Below are 22,053 nucleotides of genomic sequence, written 5' to 3' on the forward strand. Positions count from 1 at the left end.
TTTTGCTTCTGGCTGGCAATTAGGGTAAGGTCAGAGGGCCATCAGCAATTAGGACAATTCAAAATAAAAGTGTCTTGAATTCTCCAGAAAGCTGGTCTATTTCTGGTTAACTCATTTACCTAGAGTGTAGCACTCTGGAGTTTACTATGGCCTCTTCTCTTCACAGACACAGAAACTCCAATTTTTGTCCCCCAAGCCCATGAAGCTGTTGGAGGCTTTAGGCTCAGCTTCTCAGCCTCTCAGCTGAATTTTTCCCGAGAGAGTAGTACAGCTTGCAGGCTCTCTCCCTTCTCTGCTTCCCTTCTCTTCTGGAGCAAAGCCCCATAAATTCTCACAACCCTGGAAGCTCTCCAATAACTTCAATCAGATGATTTTCATATTTTGTTTGGTGCTTCTGGTTGTTCTCAGAGGGAAGTTCAGTGTGAAACAAGCAAGACCGCCATTGCAAGAGGCAGAACTTACATTAATTACTTAAAAAATATATCATGCCTGTCGTTAATGTTGTAGGACTTTAATCATGGATGATGTGGAGAACTGAGTCAGGGTTCTGGAAAAAGGGCAGTCCTAATTTCACTTTAGTCAGGGAAAGTTTTAAAGAAGAGTGGGGATGTAACTTTTAGAGTAGGAGATTTAGATAGCAAGGTAATAGTCCAGAGTCAGGAAGTGTCATGTAAGACTAGGAATAGAGACTATTTGATAAAATAGCTGATTAAATAGATAATGGAAATTTTAGCTCAAAGAAGTCAAATGAATTATAAATCACATGCTAATTCTGATTTGTAGTATTGCCTGGAGTACATTATTGAGAAGGATTTTAAGTATGCAGTGGGGCTCAGTGGGCAAGAAGATTGCAGTCCGCTGGCAATGTCTGCAATGGACAAAGGATGGGGGATAGCTGCACATGAGTGTGAATCATAACATCCTAGAAATCATACCCAATGATTAAATTATCATGCAACAGAAGTATACTATTGAACTGTTTGTAAATTAAAATAATTTAGATTTATCATGTAAAGTTTCTGAACATGCCACCCCCAAAATACTGCTTTGGCATATTGATTGTTTTGAGTTGAAGACACTTGAGAAATAGTAGATTCAGGATAGGCTCCCTGACCTTTCCCCTTCTACCTAAAAGCAGGGCATAAAATTTCCCAGGAGCAAGGTGCCCTTTCTGGTACATGGTACAATTTAATCACCAGGGATACCACTGACAGACGCCTTATTAATACAACCCTTATCTTCCATTAGTTTCCCCTATATATTTACCATTCCACAGTTTGCCATCCTAAAAGCCAAAACCCCCTTTCCTGTTTTGTCATGTCACTTCTCTACAGACACAGTGTTTTGTGCTAAGATGCTAAAAAAAACTTTAAGTTCTAACCACTCCTTTGAGTTACCCTTCACTGAGTTTCTCCCACGTGTATGTGGGTTGCATAAATAAATAAAATTTGTATGCTTTTAATCTTGTCAGTGTAATTTTCAGGGTCCAGCTGCAGAACCCAGGAGAGTAAAGAAAAAAATAGTGTTTTTCCTCCTCTATAATCACATTACTTCAAAATGCTCTTGATCAATATCAACATGATGGAAGGTCTTTAATGGAGGACGAAAGGGCTTTATATTCAGTGATGACCTATTTAAGGTTATAACTGTCCTGCAAGAACAGTGAGCATGCCTTGCACATTTATAGGAAACATTTGGCTGGGAGAGAGAATTGACTGGGTGACAAAACTGAGATTCAAAATGATCTTGATAGTCAAGAAAATTGGTTCGGACACTGATATTTATTCCACAAGTATCTACCAAGATCCAGTTTTGTGTCAGATTCTAGCAAGCAAACAATACAAAAATAGAGTTTCTGCCCTTTAGAGCTTACAGTATAGTATGGAGGGTGAGACCAACATCAACCAGATAATCACACAAAAATGAATAAACATTGTGAAGTTAAATGGTGCTGTGAGAACACATGAATGGGGCTTGGGGGTTCCCTAGAGGAAGTGATACTTGAGAGGAAATCTAATGGATATATAGGTATTAACCAGTCAATGTGGAAGGTAAGGTAGTGGAAAACAATCTAGGAAGGAGCAGCAATGGGCAAAGGCCCTGAAATAGGCAGGTTTGAGAAGGAAAAGCAGCCAGTGCAGCTAAAGCACAAATCTCTAGAGGGGAAATGATGCAACATAAGGCTGGCCCAGTAGGCATGCACCAAACCACTCAAGCCTTGCAGGTGATTGAAAGATTTTGCCTTCATCCTATGAACAATGAGAAGCCATTGAAGGGTTTTAATATCTGAGTGCCACTGTCAGATGTGTGTTTAGAAAAGGCTGCTCTGGCTGCTCTGCAGGGGCTAGGTATGGGATGTGGTGAAAAGGCACATGTAAATGCAGAGAGATAACTTAGGGGGTTACAGCAATGGTCCAGAAGAAAGGTGGTGATATGTTTTAGGTGACCAAAAGTCAGAGATAAACCATTAATGGGACATGGGTACTAAAAAAAAATTAATGTGATTTGAGGTACCCTAATATATACAGTGTCCTGGTCAATGGTTTAACTGTAATTTGAACTGTTATATTAGCCTGTTCAATTTAGAGAACCCCCAATCTGATAAATCCAAAAGTGTCCAAAACTATACTGGGACCAGAAATGGCAAAGTAGACTTGAGGGTGGAGAAATGGGACACTGGAGGAGAAAAATGGAACACCCAAAGAGCAATATTCAAAATTCAGAGGGTATTATGTGAAAGAATGTTGACTTAAGTCATTGTTCTGGAAAGACAACAGGACCCCAAGGGAGAAGCTATTGGGAAACCTATGTCAGCTCAGTCTAAGGGATGCTCAGTAATGGAGGGGCTGCTTTATGCTACACTGAGCCTGCCTCCCTGGCAAAGACGTGCAGAGGAGACTTGTGAAGAGATGCTGGGTTAAATAATCTTGTAATTTTAAGTAATCTCTTTATACTCTTCGGGATTCTCTGATTTTGATTCTCTGATTCTGATTCTCTGATTCTCTCACAGTGTGATCTTTTTTCTTTCTTGAAAACTTTATGTTCTTAATATTCTTATCAATACCCCTACCACCACTACAATCCCTTTCTACCATTTACTTTATTTTTATTTGTTTTTTAGGATTTTATTTATTTGACAGAGATAGCGAGAGAGAGAGTGTGCACAAGCAGGGGGAGCAGCAGGCAGAGGGAGATGGAGAAGCAGGCTCCCAGCTGAGCAAGGAGCCCTATGCAGGGTTTTTTATCCCATGCCCCTGGGATCATGACCTGAGCCACAGGCAGATGCTTAACTGACTGAGCCACCCAGGCAGCCCCCTTTCTACCATTTAATGAAAATACATATGCCAGGCCCTGTGCAAATCACTTTAACATATAGTTCATTTAATCTTTAAAATAACACTATAAGGGAGGTAGTAAAATACCATCCCTGTTTTTTTAGATAATTTAATTGAGACTTAGAGAAGTAATTTCATAAGAATACAAACCTAGCATTTTGATTCCAGAGATGGGGCTTTTAACCAGTGTACTATATCCCTTCCTAAAACCACTTATTCTACTATATGCCAATGAATCCCATACTGAGCTCAATGATTTTAACCCACTTCTAAATTTTCAAATATGAAAGTATATGAAACACCATATTTCTTATGACAAAATATATTCAATGTCATAGGTAGTAACTTTGTCAGAGAGGTAGAATAAGGTTATTATGCTTGGTAACAAACAACCCCCAAATCTCAGTGGCTTAAAAACAACAAAGGTTCATTTCTCGCTCATGCTAAATGTCCATGACAGATGATCAGGGGAACAGTTTATCAAAGTCATTCAACAACAGGCTGACATAAACAACCACTATCTTGAATGTTGCTGGTAGGTGTCGGGGTGTGGGGGAGGGGAAAAGAACTCTGCAAGGTCTCACACTTGCAGTCAAATGTTTCAGCCAAGCAACAACATAGGTTGTTGTGCCCACAATGCATTGGTTAGAACCGGTTGGGCTAACTTGCTCCTTCCAAAACCAAGTGGCTTAGAAATGCAATCCAACAATGTGGTTAGCATTGGGAGATCTGGGAAAAGCTGGCAAAACATGTTAGTAAGTGTCGCAGACAGTAAATACGCAAAGAAGCCAGGAAACATGCAAACCGCTTTTGTTGCATACATTTCAGAGTTTCTACCAAGAAGAATATTGACTACCTCTATATCAGCTTGATCACTTATCCCATGTTCAGAGTATTACTATACTAGAAGAGGGGAAATGTACAAAACATGCTGAATTCTGGTAGAAGTCTTCCCTGTATTTGTAAAACATAGTTTGAATCATAATCATGTCAGGGATTCAAGCCCTTGGCATGCCATGTTATTAAGTTTATTTTACTTGGGTTAGATACAAGTGTTTAGACAGAAAATGTAATATTTTACTATCTTACAAAGTTCATTGTACCTAACTATGTCAAGCCATCACTGGTGAACTGAGAGAAGATATGAAACAACTCAAGCCTTACATTAGGTTTTGAATATTAAGATGTTAGAATAAAAATCATTTAAATGCATTACAGAAATTTTTTTCTGAAAATTCTTGGCAATGCCAGTCCATCATTGTCAAATTAACTAAAAGTGTGCTCCTCAAATCCCAATTTTATTTATATAAAAATGCAAACCTCTTAGAAAAGTTTTGCTTTCTGGCAGATATTTGTAATAATATAAAATAAAACAAGTAATTAATCTTATTTTTTTGCTGTAACTCAGAGTACTCAATTAAAATTTGAATGGCTTTTATCCGCCATCTGTGGAAAAATACAATAGTTTTATTCATAAGCCCTCCATGATCTCAACTACAAAACTAAAAACCTGCAAAGAAAATATGAAGACACATCAGTGGCATGTATGAAGCATTTCATTGGAAATGGTTCTTAAGGAGATAACAGTTTCTTGTTGTAAGTGATTTAAATGCCCAAAGAGAAAGTATGTGTGGTGTTTGTGTACTTAAAACACAATTAAAATTTGTATTACAAATTCTAGTTTAGGAAAGAACTGGCTTTAAAAGGCAATTTCCTGTAAGGTCATTGTTCTGATATTTCAGATGGTGCCTTTTTCTAATTTGAAAGCTACATATTTTAACAGAGAATGGTCCAAAATGTTTTTAAGGTCAAACTGGAAATATGTTGATGATTTAAAAATGCAAGCAAAGTGCTTTATTATATTATACTACCAGAGTGTTATTGTAGTTTAAAAATATCATTAAATCAGCACAAACCCGCACTTATCATTTCCTGCACATTTTTCACACTGAGCCGCCTTCTGACTATGAGTAATCTGTTAATCTGCTCTTTGCCTCACAATCCGTCAAAGTGACAGATTCATTCCTTCTCTAATACATAATATCTTCATTTACTGTATGCCTTGCTGCGACTTGCTTTTTTGCTAGCACGGAAATTTAGAAAATCACAAGCCAATTTAGAAACTTCACATGGGTGGTTGTTCTTGTTTGTTTCTCATTTCTTCCATTATTCCAGCAGTTGAAACTACAACTTTTCTGGACTCTTAATGTGAGTTAATAGTGTTTCCAAAATGAAGGCGGTTTCAGGTTTCAATAAAAGTGTTGTGAAAGAGGTTGGAAGAGGGCAAATGGTAATCATAAAGTAAGCACTCCCTTCACTGCATCAAAACACTGACCATAGAAGAATTTTCTTCCAGTGTTGGTGGACAACAAATAGATTCTCACCCTTCACCCCTACCCCTAGGTGTAAAGAAAAAAAATTTCATTAAAAAAAAAAAAAAGGAAAGGAAAAGCTATCTGTCCATTCATCTAGGGATGAATTGCTTCCCGCAAAAGACAGGGCTTCACTAGCATAAATACCTCTGTTTAATTGAAAGCCACAATGTGATTTTATTTAAGACCTTCACTTTTATCATGATGTTGACTGATGTCAGGCCAGGCCAGATCTTGGGTTTCTTGCTCATTGCTGGTTTTTTTTTTTTTTTTTTAAAGATTTTATTTATTTATTTGACAGAGAGAGAGACCATGAGAGGGGGAACACAAGCAGGGGGAGTGGAAGAGGGAGAAGCAGGCTTCCCGTAGAGCAGGGAGCCTGATGCAGGACTTGATCCCAGGATCCTGGGATCATGACCTGAGCTGAAGGCAGACACTTAACGACTGAGTCACTCAGGAGCCCCTGCTCATGGCTATTTTGACAATACAAATGGTTCTGTGGTTTAAAATTTGCTCGCTGTTAATTCAACAGAATATATTCTCTGCTCCCCTTGTTTCTTGCTTTATTTAGTTCAGCTGCTTATTAGTCTATAAATTCTGCAAATAAAGAGAATGAAGCTGAAAGACAGGAGAACGTAGAAATTCTAGTTTCCTTTCACCTTAAATAAGAGATAAGGTACATCCTCTACAAATTAAAATTTGGCTTCACTTGTTACTGATCCAGGTTTTCACATACTAAAATAAAGGTCATTATTGTTAACCTCGAAAGTCAAAAGCAGGGAAGTTATGAGCCCTGGCTTTCTAATCAGTCCTTTTCAGCACACAGACAATGTTTTTTCCACGTGTACACCCAACACCCGACAGCATTTTCTTGTCCTGAGCACCAAATTGCATCTGATTTGTCTTAATGGATGGCAAGGGAGCTAAAGGCTTTTAAAAATCAATGGACAAGAAAGAGTCAATAGAACAATAATGTTAGTGTTAATTCAATCAAATCAGCTAAAAGTTGTTTGCTTTTTCTCCTTTAAGTCGTTTTAAACTGGCCGAACGTTCGACTCATGTGGTATTTATCATACTGAGTGAGTTTTTATGTGGCAATGAACAGCAAAATATGAAGCTGTAAACTCGGGTAAACATAATATATTGTTAGAGTGAAGAAGTATGTGTTTTAACATTAATCAATTTCCAAATGTAATGTTTTTCATTAACAAGTGAAACAAAATAATTACTGAGAAGAAACAGAACCAACTGCCAACAAAAACAGAGTTTGCGAGTAAGTGCAGGTTTGGAAGGGCAACGATTTCTCCATGGCAGGCTAGGGACCCACTCCCACACCCCTGGACACTTTTCCTAATGTTCACACCCCTCCTGGGGAGGCCAAGCCACGTCAGCAGGCCGCAAGCTCAGATGGCACGTGAACGTCACCTCGCCAAGGCACTCTGCACATAGTAGGTGCTTTGAAAGTACTCAGGGAGTGTTTCTACAGGTCTGATCGGCACATGGTCTCAGTCATTTCATGCTGTAGTGGTTCCTTGTTTAAATAACAAGGGGAGCTTTTCTGCATCAGGTTACAGAATGAATGATGGGGCAGTCAGTCTAGGGATGCGACTGGCTCCGGCCACTGAACCATAATTACAGTCTTCCATTTCTTAGGTTCATGTCATTATCCTGGGCCTCAGCCTGCAATCCCCTCCCTTCCCGTTCAGAATAGAGGTGAATGTTATAAACTGGAATTAGTACTTCGACTTTTTAAACGTGCTCATTACTCTAGAAGGAAAAACTGAATCTTTTAATTAAAAGCTGAAATGGTAAAGTGTTAGAATGGTAAATAATTGCTTTGGTAATTACCTTCTTTACATTGGACCCTGGGCCAAAGGTAATCTGAGTTCATCATGTGGATGGGTAACACTGGATGGGGAGGCCCAGGGAATCGCAGGAGTTCTTCATTCCGCCAGTTAAAAATGCTAAGAATTTTCAGGGATCCATCATTTCAGATACAGAAGCTTTGGGGGAAAGTGAGGGGGGAGGGTGCAATCTGTTTTCTATAACTCTTACGGATATGTGTTTCTTGAGTCTGCAATTTTGGAAAATATGACAATAACTAAAATATTGATGAGTGTTTCCTCAGCCCTAATGGCTTTAGATCCTCTCATGAAGTACAACAGAAAAAGTAGGAGATTCGGGTTGAAATGCTGAGTCCCAGGGGCCCAAGAGAGCCAGTCAGACGGCAGGTAGACATCTCAACTGAGAAACTGAAGAGTGGGGGTCAGCCGATGCCCAGGCGGGCAGCGCCAGAGTGAACAAGCAGAGCGAGTGAAGAAAAAGAAATTTTGTTCAGGTGTGCAGGGGTGCTGGCCAGTTAGGTCTTGGAACAGGGCGATTGGAGAGGGTGTGCAATCCGAGTTAACCGGCTCTGGCAGAATAAGTGGTCAGAACCAGGACCCAAAGTGGGCTGGGCAGCCAAGTGCCAAGAGCAGAGGAGAAAGCAGCGATGGGGCAGCACCGTTGGTGAACTGCTGGAACCCAGTGGGAAGGGTAGCCTCAAAGTTGGGCCCAGGCATGGTCCTAGGTTCCGAGTGGTCAGAGGAAAGAAGTGGGATGATTACTGAGGGATTGAGTTTTCTCTATGACAGGGCTAGAGAGGCTGGAGAAGCCACTCTAAGCCAGGACTTTGCTTGCAGGACTAGGAGGGAAGGAGTCCTCTTTCTATCAAGTGTTCTTAAAGACTATTGTAAAGCTTGACCAGTGGGCTAAGGACCTCTTCAGGAACAGGAGGAGCAAGGAGTCACTTGAATTTAAAGGGCATCAACACCATAAGCTCAGACTCTGTCTCCCCCCCACTCTCTGCCTTTTTGCTTTTTTGCTTCTTTTCCAGTTACCTGTCCAGATTCGGTTGGCCCGGCCAAGGTGAGGTATACCTCTGCCACAGTGGCAACCCAAGGCGACTTCTACCAAGTGGCACCTGACTCCACAAAATAGGCATGCATAGGCAAATACAGATAAGCAATTTCCAATAAGAATACCCAAAACAAAACAAAACAAAACAAAACAAAAAACATAGGAGTTCAGTTTCGGAAAACTTGCCTCTGCTGAGAGGTTTAAAATGATACTTAACTGGGGACTTTAGATTGTGGCTATCTTTTAAGGGATCATTTTAAACAACTTCATGAGAGAGATTTCATTTACTACATGTAGGAACAGGGCCAGGTTCCAGACACCCTCAAGGGAGAAAAGTATGCAGGTACTTCTGGGTTCTGGCTAGCAGTTAAATCTAGGGCGAGGTAGCTGGTGTAGGGAGAAAGGGGAAATTCATTTCTGTGAGTGAGGGTCAACGAGTTCAACACATATTTCTCGAGTGTCTCCTTTGTGTTTGGCGCTGTTTGAGGAGCTAGGTATATAGTGAGCATGAGAGAGATAAAGTCCCTAGGCTCAGGCAGTTTACATTTCCAGTGTATTCTGGAAGTGTGTGTGTGTGTGTGTGTGTGTGTGTGTGTGTGTGTGTGCACGTGCGCGCGTGCACGTGTAGACAGTAGGCAAACAAGCAAGAAGATATCAGGTAGTGAGGAGTACTGTAGTAAAAACAAAAAAAGATAATATAATGAGGCTGACTAGGGCTATTTTAGGTTGGATGCTAAGGAAGGGCCTTCTCTGAGGTGATGACATGTATATGGAGCTATATGTATGTATGTATGACATGTATATAGGAGGAAGCTTCTATCTAGGGTCTTTTCTGGGGTGAGGGAACTCCAAGCAAAGGGGCCTCTCATGCAAAGCTCTTCGAGTGGAATCAAGCCTGGAGTGTCCAGGTAAAAGGGACACGACCATGGTATTTGATATACAGTGAGCAGGGTACACAATGGTATGAGGGACAGTCTGGATGGTGGCACCCAGGGTAAGGACTACTATTCGGTTCCCCAAGAGCAGTGGGCAACCTCTGGGAGGTTTTCCATGGGGCCATGCTGGGCTCCAGTAGGGGCCAAAGGAGCAGAGAAAGCAGGTGGGAAGCTATGGCATGTGTCCAGGTAGGGGTGATGGCAACCGTGGGCTGGGATTGCAGCAGCAGAGACAGGCTGGATCTGGCATAGGCTTTGGTTGGAGGGAGCACCAGCGCTATTTACTGAGGATGGACACGGAATGGGTCAGGGTGAGGAAGCAGGGAGCACTCTTGCTTTCTGTCTTGAGTAAAAGTGGGATGATGGTGACATCTTCTGAGGTACAGAAGACTGAAGAATAAACAGATGTGTAGAGGGAGAGAAAAACCAAGTTGTTGTGAATACTTGGATTTGAGATCCAAGTGGGTATGTGTCAAATTGGCCGCTTGGATAGGTGTGTCTGGAATTCAGGGGAGGGTCAGGACTGGACATATAACTTTCAGAGTCATTAGAATATAGAAGGTATTGGAAGCTATTATTATTATTAAATAGCTTGTATAAATAATACATATTATATTATGTATTAAAGATTAGGGCCATTCTAATGGATATCAGTGTCTAGGGATCTCTGGTCAGCAGGGAGTAGAACATGCATGGAAATTAGATGTAAACAGCCCAAACAAGAGCCTCTCATAAAAACACATCGCTATCCTGCTTATGAATAAAGCAATGCCACTGTCATCCTATTTTCAGGAAAGGAAAGGGTAATTCTTGCAAAGATGTAGGGAAAAACTCGACATTTAACTGGTTAACATTCAGGATTAAGACTTTCATTTCTCCGTGTTATCTGAGCTCCTACCCAAACCAGGCCAGTTGAACAGCACCGGGAGGAGAGAGAGCATGACGCCACCCTGCCCCCTGGGGAACCCACAGCTAGAGCAGCAATGGCGGTCAAGGATCGAGAACCAGACTGGGGTTCCGAGTCCGGAGAACTGCAGCCTGCAGATGAGCAGGTGCTGGAAATGGGGGAGGGTGAAATGAGAGGCAGCAATACGGACAGCTTTTCTTAAGCTAACGAGAGAAATGATGAAAGTAAAAACTGGTGCCTTTGGTTTTATAAACAGATCATGAAGATGTAATGCAAAAATGTAGATAATGGAAAACAACCATAACACAACGTTCAGAGAAACCGTTTGCAAGGCTAATCGGAAATCCTCTGTTGTGGTTTGGTCTGAAGGAGGAGTATTTGTTAAAAAATCTGACTTACTTGCTTTAAAATTATCCAAACTTAATCATTTTGGGAGAAACATGACATGCAAGTTCTGTATTTTATTTTATTTATTTATACATTTTCTCTTTTTTGTGTTGGTGGGGGGAAAAAAAGCTTAAGCAATAGAGAAACCCATCAGGCTGAGTCCTGACAACTGGGGAGAAGAGAAAACTGAAGCCACGGCGATCAGTCCAGAGTAGTACTTAGAGGTTACGATGACAGGTCAGTTGCCTCAGTCAGGCCGGCTGAGCCAGCGTGAACCGGGGTCAGTGGTTATTAATCACTTGTCAAAGTCTGCAGGGCTTTATCATCTAATTACAGTTATAAGTATGTTTATATCACACAAACATGTAGCAAAGCGGCAAAGGATGCAAGCCTTCATACAACTGGTGGTGACATTTGAAAAAATCTACAGATAAGCAATAAATCATAAAGCAAACACTGCAAAAAACCAGGCCATTCATTACTGTTTGGGCTTTCAGGGATTATTTCCTCTACTGTTTATTTCCATAAACATTTAGAACCTTATGGGGCCTCTGACTACCTTCCCTTCTCCCCCTAATTTTCCAATGAGTTGTAAAAATAGCAAGTATAATCACCATTTGAAATGAAAGACTGGTTATCGACTCCATCCACAGGAACAGACAACCAGAATGTAATCACAGCTTATTTTATAAAACCCATTTCTGAACAAAAATATCTCGAGCTGTTCTGAAGAATCTACATAAACACCTAAATGGATGTGCCTAAGGGATAGCTCTAAACCCCACAAACCAATAGATGGCATTTTCAAAGAAATTACTTAAGGCTGCAAACAGCATCCATTTTGCTCCATTTGGCAACACGTACGTTAACATGCTAGGAGACATTTCTCAACAGGAATGAACTGTGAAATTGTTTCCTCCTACCCAACACGCCTCTAAATTGTATTAGATTATGTTAGCTGTTTCTGCACCTTGTCATAGAGGCTGTCAGTGCCCCAAGAGGCAGCGTGGGTGGACACCGAAGGCAAGGGCCCCGGAATCTGAGACGCTGCAGAAATATCAGTCAGCATGTTACGCAAAAATAATAAGAACCATCAGACCCAGGCCTAACAACGCGAAGGGAAATGGCTTTGTTGCAAATCTAGACACCAGAGGATATCATGAGGTGAACCACGTGGATTTCAATCCTAGACCGTAAACTTCTCAGGAAATGATTACCGTTGTTTCCCACTTCCATCCAATGTCAAGCATCGCTCTGCAAGCGCAAGTGGCTTCTTTGACTCTGAGGAAAACAATCTATGAATATATGCTGTGTTTTAGTTATTGGCATCCTAGAGTCAACTCTTCAAAACCCAAATTTGCCTGCTTTGTGAACTGCATGCTATCTTTAATCATAAACACATAAAACTAAGAAGGTAATTATGTTGCAGAAAGAAAAGTCTTCCCAGAGCAAAATATACATGAAGGACTTTGGGGATATTGGTTGTGACATTAATTAAGCTAACTGAAAACTGATTCTAAATATATGCATGTGTGGGCATGAGTATGGGTACAAGTGTGCGTAGGAGTATGAGTGTGGGTACAAATCTTTGTTCTCTGGAATAGCTATAGATATTTCACTGAGGCTGACGTGGCCACTTCTGCTCCCACAGGGCACCAGCATGGTGTCTTGAAGGACCTGCACCCACATGTGTCCTTATCCCCATCATGTCTGCATTACTCTGATCACAATAACACTCAATTCAGGAAATCAAAGACTACTTGCTTCTCATGTGTTGTTCAGAGCCTCTGCTGGTAGAACTTTCAATCCAGAATTCAGGTTAGATGCTTGTTCATCCAAGGGGTAGAGTGAAAGACTTTTCAATTCTTATATTTTTTTCATGTTCATTATCAGTATCTTCTAAATTTAAGTTTAAATTTCAGAGTTCTGTGTTTTAGGGTCTAGGTGTGGGATACTATTTGTAAGAAATATAATAAATACAAATCTTAAAAGAGTTATAGTTTTCAATTTTAAGTTAACTTACATGTATTACATGATTTAATTTATCCCATTTTTATATGATGATCTATGCTGACCGCCTAACTTTATCATTGTCTTTATTTACGGTCCAATAATGTCTTTCTGCCAATTCTTTCAAGCTGCTGGATTTATGGAGCCAAGAGCCAAACCACGTAATCCACAAGGTTTCTGAACAGCTAAATAGTAATCTTCTAAGAAACTGGGTGGATAATCTGTTGACAAATGGGACTGACAGCATTTTGTCTTTGCTTTGGAATTTGGCTTTTTACTTTATTGTGTAAAAATGTAAATTAATTTTCCCTAAATGAATGAACATTTAATTGGCCAAATAAAATATGCTGTCTGGTTGGTGAATTTTCTTATATTCCATCTTTGGGAATCAAATATTAGAAGAGATATTTAAAGTTACATAGTACTACATCTAAACATTAATGAATTAATACAACATTATGAGGTATGTCTCCTAGGTAGGGCAGTGTTCCCTCTGATGGTGGAACTGGGTTTCATTTGTAGAGTCCATGAGTCTCATCAAAGTCACAGAATCACAAGGCTGGAAGTGACCTGAGAGAGCATGTAACTCAAATCCTTTCCTTTACACATGAGGGCATTCATACTATTGCTGAGGTCTGGACAGGTTGAGAGGCTTGTCTGAGATCAGATACTGGGTTAGTAGGAGAATGAGGATGGGACTTGGGTCCTCTTTCTCCTTTTACCTTTTATTGAAACAAAAGTCTCCACTTTCTAACACATCTGTACTATCACATTCATTTGTTCAGATTGCAAATGCTGATTGTTACACTTTGAACCAAAGCTGGATTTCCAGTTACCTTAAAAGTTTATTCATATACAGATTAAAAGAGCTTATGAGCTGAAAGATTTTAAGATTTTAAAATCAGACAACTGATTTTAAGAATGTTGAAATACCTTTTTATATACTCTGAAATTACAAACTCAATTTTGAACTCCTTATTATATTTATTTATGACAGTGGCAATTCCCCCTACCAGGTAACATGAAAGAATGACCAGATCATGTGTATAGACCAGGAACACTTAGAAGTGATTACTAATAAAGAACATTTACTCTACTTCTGTCAATATTCTGGGCCACATTAAAAGTCCTGTAAACCATGTAGGTGGTCTCCCGGCAGCCATGTTAGTTTTACAAGGCTCGGTTGGCTGTTCATTACTGACTGGACTGAAAGTGGATACCTGGCCCAAGCAAGGCCAATCACATTCTCTTTCCTGGAAAGTAGGAACTGGGATTCAGACATAGCCTGTCAGGCTCGGGATGTGCTATGAACTGTAACATATAAACTCAAGAGCTGTCAGATAGCCATATGTGACTGCAAACAGAAAGCTGTTGGCTTAGAGAGAACAATGGAACAGAAGGAAGAAGCAAGGAGAGATGGAGTGAGGATACCGCTTGGCTGCCTCTCAGCATTATGGTTCTATTCCCTTCCTGAGGCCTGGCTGCCCTTCTGTTCCAGGGCAGCTCTGTATACTTTTTTAATTTTTTAATTTGTATTGAAGTCAATTAACCAACATATAGCACATCATTAGTTTCAGGTATAGAGATCAAGAATTCATCAGTTGTGCATAACACAGTGCTTATCACATCACGCAACCCAATCACCCAATTACCCCACCCCCACCCCCACCTTCCCTCCAGCAACCCTCAGTTTGTTTCCCATAGTTAAGAGTCTCTCATGGTTTTTCTCCCTCTCTGACGACTTCCCCTTCAGTTTTCCCTCCCTTCCCCTGCAGTCCTCAGCCCTGTTTCTAATATTCCAATATGAGTGAAACCATATGATAATTGCCTTTCTCTGATTGACTTATTTCACTCAGTATAATACCCTCCAGGTCAATGTAAATGTTAAGTATTCATCCTTTCTGATCAGCCCTGTATTCTTTTTTTAAAAAAGATTTTATTTATTTATTTGACAGACAGAGATCACAAATAGGCAGAGAGGCAGGCAGAGAGAGGGAGGAGGAAGCAGGCTCCTCGCTGAGCAGAGAGCCTGATGTGGGGCTCGATTCCAGGACCCTGAGATCATGACCCAAGCCGAAGACAGAGGCTTTAACCCACTGAGCCACCCAGGCGCCCCGCAGCCCTGTATTGTTACTAAACAAATCTCTCCTGTCTCTCTCTGTCTCTGTCTCAGAGAGAGAGTGGGTGGCTCAGTTGGTTAAGTGTCTGACTTTGGCTCAGGTTATGATCCTGGGGTCCTGGGGTCAAGCCCTGTGTGGGGCTCTCTGCTCAGCGGGATGTCTGCCTCTACCCCTCCCTCTGTCTCTCCCCTTGCTAGAGCTCTCTCTGTCTCTCTCTGAAATAAATAAATAAAATAAAATAAAATAAATACCACATTCTAGAGCCAGAGCTACAATACTAACACTGGTGTTTTGGCCCATTTTATGGGATGAACCATAGTACAGGTGAGAGAGCTGGACAATGAGATGCATTACAATAACTAAGGTCCGGTAGATGAAATTCAAAATAGACTGATTTTTAATAAATTCCTAGTATTTAATAAATAGTGATAAAATGATACTGAGTTGTACTGATAAATTTATTTTCTGGAAAATCATATACTCCTACATATATTCCAAAAACACAAATTCCAATTTGCTTATCTTTAGTGAGCCTAAGATAATGAGATTTTTCTGTATTGACAAATGACTCATCATGCCAATGACATTTGTGAAATAATGAAATAATTTTGGGATTAACTTCTGAAATTTTAGAAAAAGAGAATGACCTTTGAACTGATATACGCCGTCTTGATAAATTTAAAGGAACCGGGTAATACCAAATGATTCATGCCTAAAAGGTACTAAACTTCACATACTGATTAAAATAAAATATCTATGTAAATAGAATAATACGGAATAAATTAACACTTAAAGAGAGCTTGCTGTGTGCCTGAAATTAAGAATTTAGTTTAAACTAAGAATTTAGTGCTAAGAATTGTTCGTGTTTTCATTCATATGATCATCCCAAAAGAACAGGGAGTAATTATGATGCCTGGTTGACCTGAGTTAAATGGTTGCTCAGAGTCCTAAAGCTGGTAAAAGGGCAGAGCTGCCATTTAAACCTAGGTAGACTGTCAACTACCACACCATAGTAGTCTAAATAAGAAAAGTAGACTGAACTCAGCCTTCTAAAGAAAAGAACTTTGGAAGCTCTTTAGAAGTTCTGGAAAACAATTTTGTGACACCAAGAAAAATGCACAATCTTTCAAATAATTAAAAAAAAAAGACATTTAGCTTATTAATGAATCTTACCGGGGGTTAGAAGGAGAAGGTGGATTCATTTCTTTCTGATAGTGACGACCCTGGTTGACAGGCTGTAAAAAAAAGACAGAACATTTTACTAACGAGGGTAATGTTCTTTACATACACCATGTGCTCTCATTGCTGCCATTTTTTCCAGAGGAACAATCTGCAAGAAGGGGTTGTTTAGTTCACTGACGACCTACATGCTGTTTGGAAGATCCAGCAAATATCAAGGTGGTACATATGAGAAAAAACAGGTTATTTTAATGGCCAGTCACTGCGCAAGATAGCATATATGGTGCAATTAAAGTTCATGTGTGGGCTCTTCCTCCTTGTAGAGTTTTTATGCTGTTAACGTTCACTGCTATTTCCCGCTACAGTAAAATAAAAGATATCTCACAGAACCAGTGCTGCACAGCTGGTATCAGCAATAACTCAAGAGACCCTGAGATAAGGATTATATATTTATGTGTCCACATTAGGAAGTTTGCAAGGATAACTTGCATTTTTGCTAATGGAATTATAACATGTTAATCATAGGTCACAGTGGTCATTTCCCCAAGTGCGTAATAAAACCTCAAGCATTAATCAGTGAGTTGAAAAAAATGGTGCCAGTACCTAACAAAAATGTGAAATCTCAACTTTATTTTCCCTATGCGAGAAACGTTTAAGTTACTATTTCAAAACATTGTTAAACAACTCCATCCCTAAACAAGCTTTAAACTCTTGCCTCAATGGAATTTGATGTTTTCCCTTTGTTCCAAAAAGGGAGAAAATTCCATTATATCTGATACACATTCTCTTTTGAACATCAGGTCGCAGGAATTTTCTTATGTGGTTAACAGCCATGTAATTCTAATACGAAAATCATTTTTAACATTCTCATTTTATTACAAGTTGCAATTTTGTATACATTTTTGAATTGCATTGAAAGGATTTCCATTCCTTCCTAACCCAAAAGGGTTCGTGTTAAGCTTTTCTCACCCACAGGGTGGTCCTACAGTGTTGACTCTAATGGAGGGAAATAGTATGGCAATGGTGCCTATCCATACAGAGCACATATTCCTTATTTTTCACATACTCCTAATTTTAACTCCTAAAATATTAAAGATGTGGGTCATGGGAATTCTTTAGAGTAAACTGTCTTCCTCTATAAATAATCTCTTGGAAGTGTTCCTTTAATTTAAATCAAACACCCTGTCTGATAATCACAGTCACTTAGCCTGACTCTCTGTGATGCACCATGAATTTAAATGTACTCAGATACTTTGGTAATTGAACTGGTATCAATGCATCACCATTTCAGTAATAAGAAACAACAGCTGGGAGAACAGTGGAAGGAAAAACATGTCATAAGACATATTTGATCTCACTGGAGAAATAAGACTTCCAGCAATTTGCAAGTGAAATTTAGTTTTATGATTTAGGCTTTATTATTTCACAGCAAAAAAGGAATTAGCAAGCAAAGGGCCTAACAGGTTCTCTAGAGCATCTCACGCTGGTGCAAAAATACTCCTGATAATACGTTCATTGGTATTCGCCCTGTAGTTCAGCTCTACTCCAGCCTCCAGTGAAAGGGCCTCTACCCGATTCCAGAGGCATTTCCATAACTCTCTATGCATCACAGTTCTGGTATTTGGTAAATTTCCATTTTCTTAATTTTATACCATTAATTCTATTTACACCTGTCTCCAACCCCCTTATTCCAAATGACTTATTCCATCCTCTGGAGAATAGAAATGGCTACAGAATCCTGTCTTGTTTGTGACTCTGCTCTCAGACTACACAGAGTGACACTTCCACATTTCCTCCTGCTGTATAAAACTGATCCAGGGATGCAAATAGTAAGAGAACACAGTCAACAAAAGGCTCACATTTATCGTGGTTTCTAAGTGTTAGAAAACAAACAAACAAAATAACCAGTGGGAATGTTTCAGAATTAGTAAAGGGTGCTAACATGAGGGAACAGAAAAGTAAAGGAAAAAAAATCCTGTTAAAATAATTGTAGGGTAATGGAAATCAGTCTGAACACCTGATTCCTTAACTTAATTTTTGGTATTGAAAAAACTAATTACCAAGTTGTTGCCCCCAAATATTTTATTCTAAGCCACTTCCATTTAATGGTGGTGCATCAGGGCAGAGCTTCTGACTGCCACGCATAACTGCTACCCATGGCCTTATGTGCCCCACCTGCTAGGGGCTCAGCTGGGGAAGGACGTAAATCTTGTTCTGGAGCGGGTACCATACAAAACTGGGTGGCCCCAATTCCCTTTCTCTGTACATGTCTCCTAATTTTATAATCAGTCTCCGGGACAGGAAGGGGTTATGGCAATGATGCGGCTAAAAAGTCCCTTTAAGGTATTTCAGTTCCGATAACTTTGCTTTGATGCTTTGAAAGGGCAGAGCTTTCACTTGGATGAGGTCTTTTTATTTTCCTAGATCCAAATCAGAATGAAGGAGAATGTACCTAATGGTTTCTAAGAGCTCTCCGAACACGGTGGGGTGGGGTTGGGGGGGAACATGATGGGCTGTCTGAAGCCAGATGTCCTCATCCACACATGGAAACAGATCTGTTTCAATACACATGTAGCAGTAAACCTATCTGTACTAATCCTGGGTAGGTAATAGATGACGAAAGCACCAGGTTAAAAAAAAAATTGATTTTTTTGACTTTGGAATTTAGCTATATTTAGGGAATACCAGGAGAAGCAGCAAAAGAAGAGCAACCAATACCTACAGAGAGCTAGACAATAATCATAGCACTGGCTGACATTTAATCGGCACAGGCTCCGTGTTAAATCCTTGGTAGATATTATCTCATTTGCTCCTCACAGCAATTCTGTGGAACAGACAGGATTAACAACTCCATCTAACAGAAAAGGAAATTCAGACACTGGATGTTAACCCAAGGTCATGCCAGCCAGGAAAGAGTGGAGCCAGAGTTTGAACCCAGTTCACCACACTTGACCCTCTTAACCATTAGGCTGTAGTGCTTAATCCAGCTCAGAGGTTCGCCTACGGTGGTGAAGACCAAAGTTTCTGAAAACACATATGACATACTCAGTTCAGGTTATGGGGAAAAAAAAAAAAAGTCTGAAATACTTATTTGAGATCTATAAGACGACCTACTCACCATAAATTAAGTTCATGATTTCATTCTTATGACATATCACTATATGTTTGAAATTAAAAAAGCAAGTTTTGCCAAGCTGCTAAACTGGGGACAAACATAAGGTATAATAGATCATACTTTGAGAATGAGGGAAGTTTATTTCATGAGGTGACTTTCATAGTCACTACACACAGAACAACTCATACATTTCAGTATTACACTGACTCTAATATCAGTTTTCATATATCATTTCTACAGTGGTATAAGAACATCTGCTCATCTGATTTATCTGCCACTTAGCACAATCAACTACTTACGTTTTTAGTTCAGGAGAATTAAAAGAAAACTCATTACACCCAAAGAGAGCTGAGAAGTTAATGAATCTGTAGATCAGAACAAATTAAGACCTATTAACCATAAAGAGCCTGAAATGCCAATATATTATATATAGGACACGTAGTAGCCAGCAATCATCCCGTAAAATGAGGATATGCTAATGAGCGAAGAAATGGAACTGATCCTAGAAACTGAGGACCTTGTCCTTTTGGTGGCGCTGTTGATATGCACTAGCGTCAGGAAAACGGAAAAACTGAAATTTGCCACTGAGCACAAGAAGCTTTGCTTTCCCATGATCAAGCTGCTAGAAATTTGGGGGGTGAGAGAGGGAAGTGAAGGCTAAATAAAAGAACAGGAGATAAGATAATCCTGCCATGTTAAAAGGTAAAGACAATATTTTCATGGTGTTATGTAAAACCTATGAAAATGGCAAAAATGTTGCAAGGTTAATCAAGACCATAAATAACTTGTCTGAGAACCTCACCATATGCTTGTAATTTTATTAAGTGCATTTTGCCTTGTTTTTCTCCAAATATTATGCTCTGCAGTGTGCCATGTTGATGGATGCACGCAAGAACATTTTTTTTTTTTTTTAAAGAAGCTGAGGAGATTTACGTGCTTGATATTAGATTACGGGAATTCTTAACTTGAAGGGATGATGGTTTTAGAGTTTCAGCTTACAAGATAGAGTGTACAGGAGGCATGCTTTCCTTGAATCTCAGGTAGAGGCAGGACAGAGAAATAATGAAATACTGAAATAATAAAATAACGAAAGGGCTTATTTGAAAGCTCTGAGGGGATAAGTCTGGATTTTAGTGATTAAGCTCACATCAAGACAAGCACAACAGAACCTCTACCTCTCCTTATAGCCCTCAGTAGTCACAAAAAGCGGAAATATCCTAGCAATCTTTTCTGATCACTAAAGTGGCCCTTTGAGGAGAATAACTTCGGGGGAGCAGCAGGTAACAACTAGGAACTTACTCTGCTAGGCACTGGGCACATGCATCCCCAGCACTCATTCAATTCTCACCATGCCAGTATGAGGAAGCCCTTTTATGATTCCCATTTTATAGGCCATTGTGCCAGTAAACGGCAGAGCTGGGATTTGAGCTCAGGTTGGCTGAAGTAGAGTCTGGATTCTTTTGGGCACCACAAAAAACTGTTTCCATTAATAGGTACTCTTTTTCCTTAAAAAGAAACCACACACACACACACACACACACACACACACACACACACACACACAACATGGTTTTATGCTATTGTCAATCAAAAGCCCTCACCAAAATAAAATTCACTTAACAATCCATTATAAGCAACTTTTAGCTCCCTTCCTCAGGCTGCCTAGAGCCAAGTTTTTGAATAAATCTCATGAGGGCTACTCCTAACAGAAACCCTCCAAAATTGATTACTTGTAGCCTGGTTTCCACAGAAGTTGTAAAGTATTGTTTTAATTGAATTTGGTTCTAAGTTAGAAACTTTGAAAAATTTGTCTGTCAAAGGCCAATGGATTTCTCAGTAGGCTTGATTTATTCAGCAAGAGATGCCTACAAAAGCCAATTTGCTATGAGAAATATGGTTACATTTAATTACACTTTTAAATGACTAATTTATTATATCTAAACACCTTTTAAACAGTACATATTACTCTGAACTGTACAGATGCTGAGGAGAGCTGAGGAATCAGAGCTTGTAGTAAACACAATAGATTTTGCTAAAGACTCTTCATTCTACTCGGCATGGCCTTTCTGTTTCAGAAGGCAGTGTGTGTGAAGTCATTAGGTAAAGATGCTAAATTGAATGAGACCTGCTTAAATCTCCTTCTTAAACCATTGGTCATCTGTGGATGGAACTAGAGGATATTATGCTAAGCGAAATAAGTCAATCAGAGAAAGACAATTATCATATGATCTCTCTGATACAAGGAATTTGAGAGGCAGAGTGGGGGGGGTTATGGGGGGTAGGGAGAGGAAAAATGAAACAAGATGGGATTGGGGGGGATGCTCAGCCAGTTAAGCTGCTGCCTTTAGCTCAGGTCATGATCCCAGGGTCCTGGGATGGAGTCCCTCATTGGGCTTCTTGCTCAGTGGGGAGCCTGCTTTTCTCTCTGCCTCTGCCTGCTTGTGTGCATGCTCTCTCTCTCTCTCTCTCTGACAAATAAATAAATAAATAAAATCTTTAAAAAACAAAAATAAGATGGGATTGGGAGGGAGACAAACCATAAGAGACTCAAACGATAAGAGACAAAACAAACTGAGGGTTGCTGGGTTGTGGGGGAGGTAGGGAGAGGGTGGCTGTGTTATGGACTTTGGAGAGGGTATGGTTATGGATATTGGGGAGGGTATGTGCTATGGTGAGTGCTGTGAATTGTGTAAGCCTGATGATTCACAGACCTGTACCCCTGAAGCAAACAGTACATTATATGTTAATAAAAAGCAAAACGAAACAAAAACAAAAAGAAAACAAAACAAAAAAAC

The 22,053-nt window shown here is 39.8% G+C and overlaps 1 protein-coding gene across 7 annotated transcripts in view; it reads right to left on the reverse strand.

The window, feature by feature from the left end:
- The window catches only part of LOC111144282 (chromosome unknown C3orf67 homolog), a 247,545-nt gene that overhangs the window by 32,473 nt on the left and 193,019 nt on the right, over window positions 1-22,053 (reverse strand). For all 7 annotated transcript variants that reach the window (XM_022498519.1, XM_022498523.1, XM_022498520.1 and 4 more), the window contains one exon: window positions 16,138-16,199. In XM_022498519.1, the coding sequence (XP_022354227.1) occupies window positions 16,138-16,199 (62 nt within the window). The remainder of the gene's footprint in view (window positions 1-16,137; window positions 16,200-22,053) is intronic.

The sequence above is a fragment of the Enhydra lutris genome, unplaced genomic scaffold (genome assembly GCF_002288905.1).
Source record: "Enhydra lutris kenyoni isolate GAN:26980312 unplaced genomic scaffold, ASM228890v2 scaffoldscaffold10, whole genome shotgun sequence".
Lineage (NCBI taxonomy): Eukaryota > Metazoa > Chordata > Mammalia > Carnivora > Mustelidae > Enhydra > Enhydra lutris.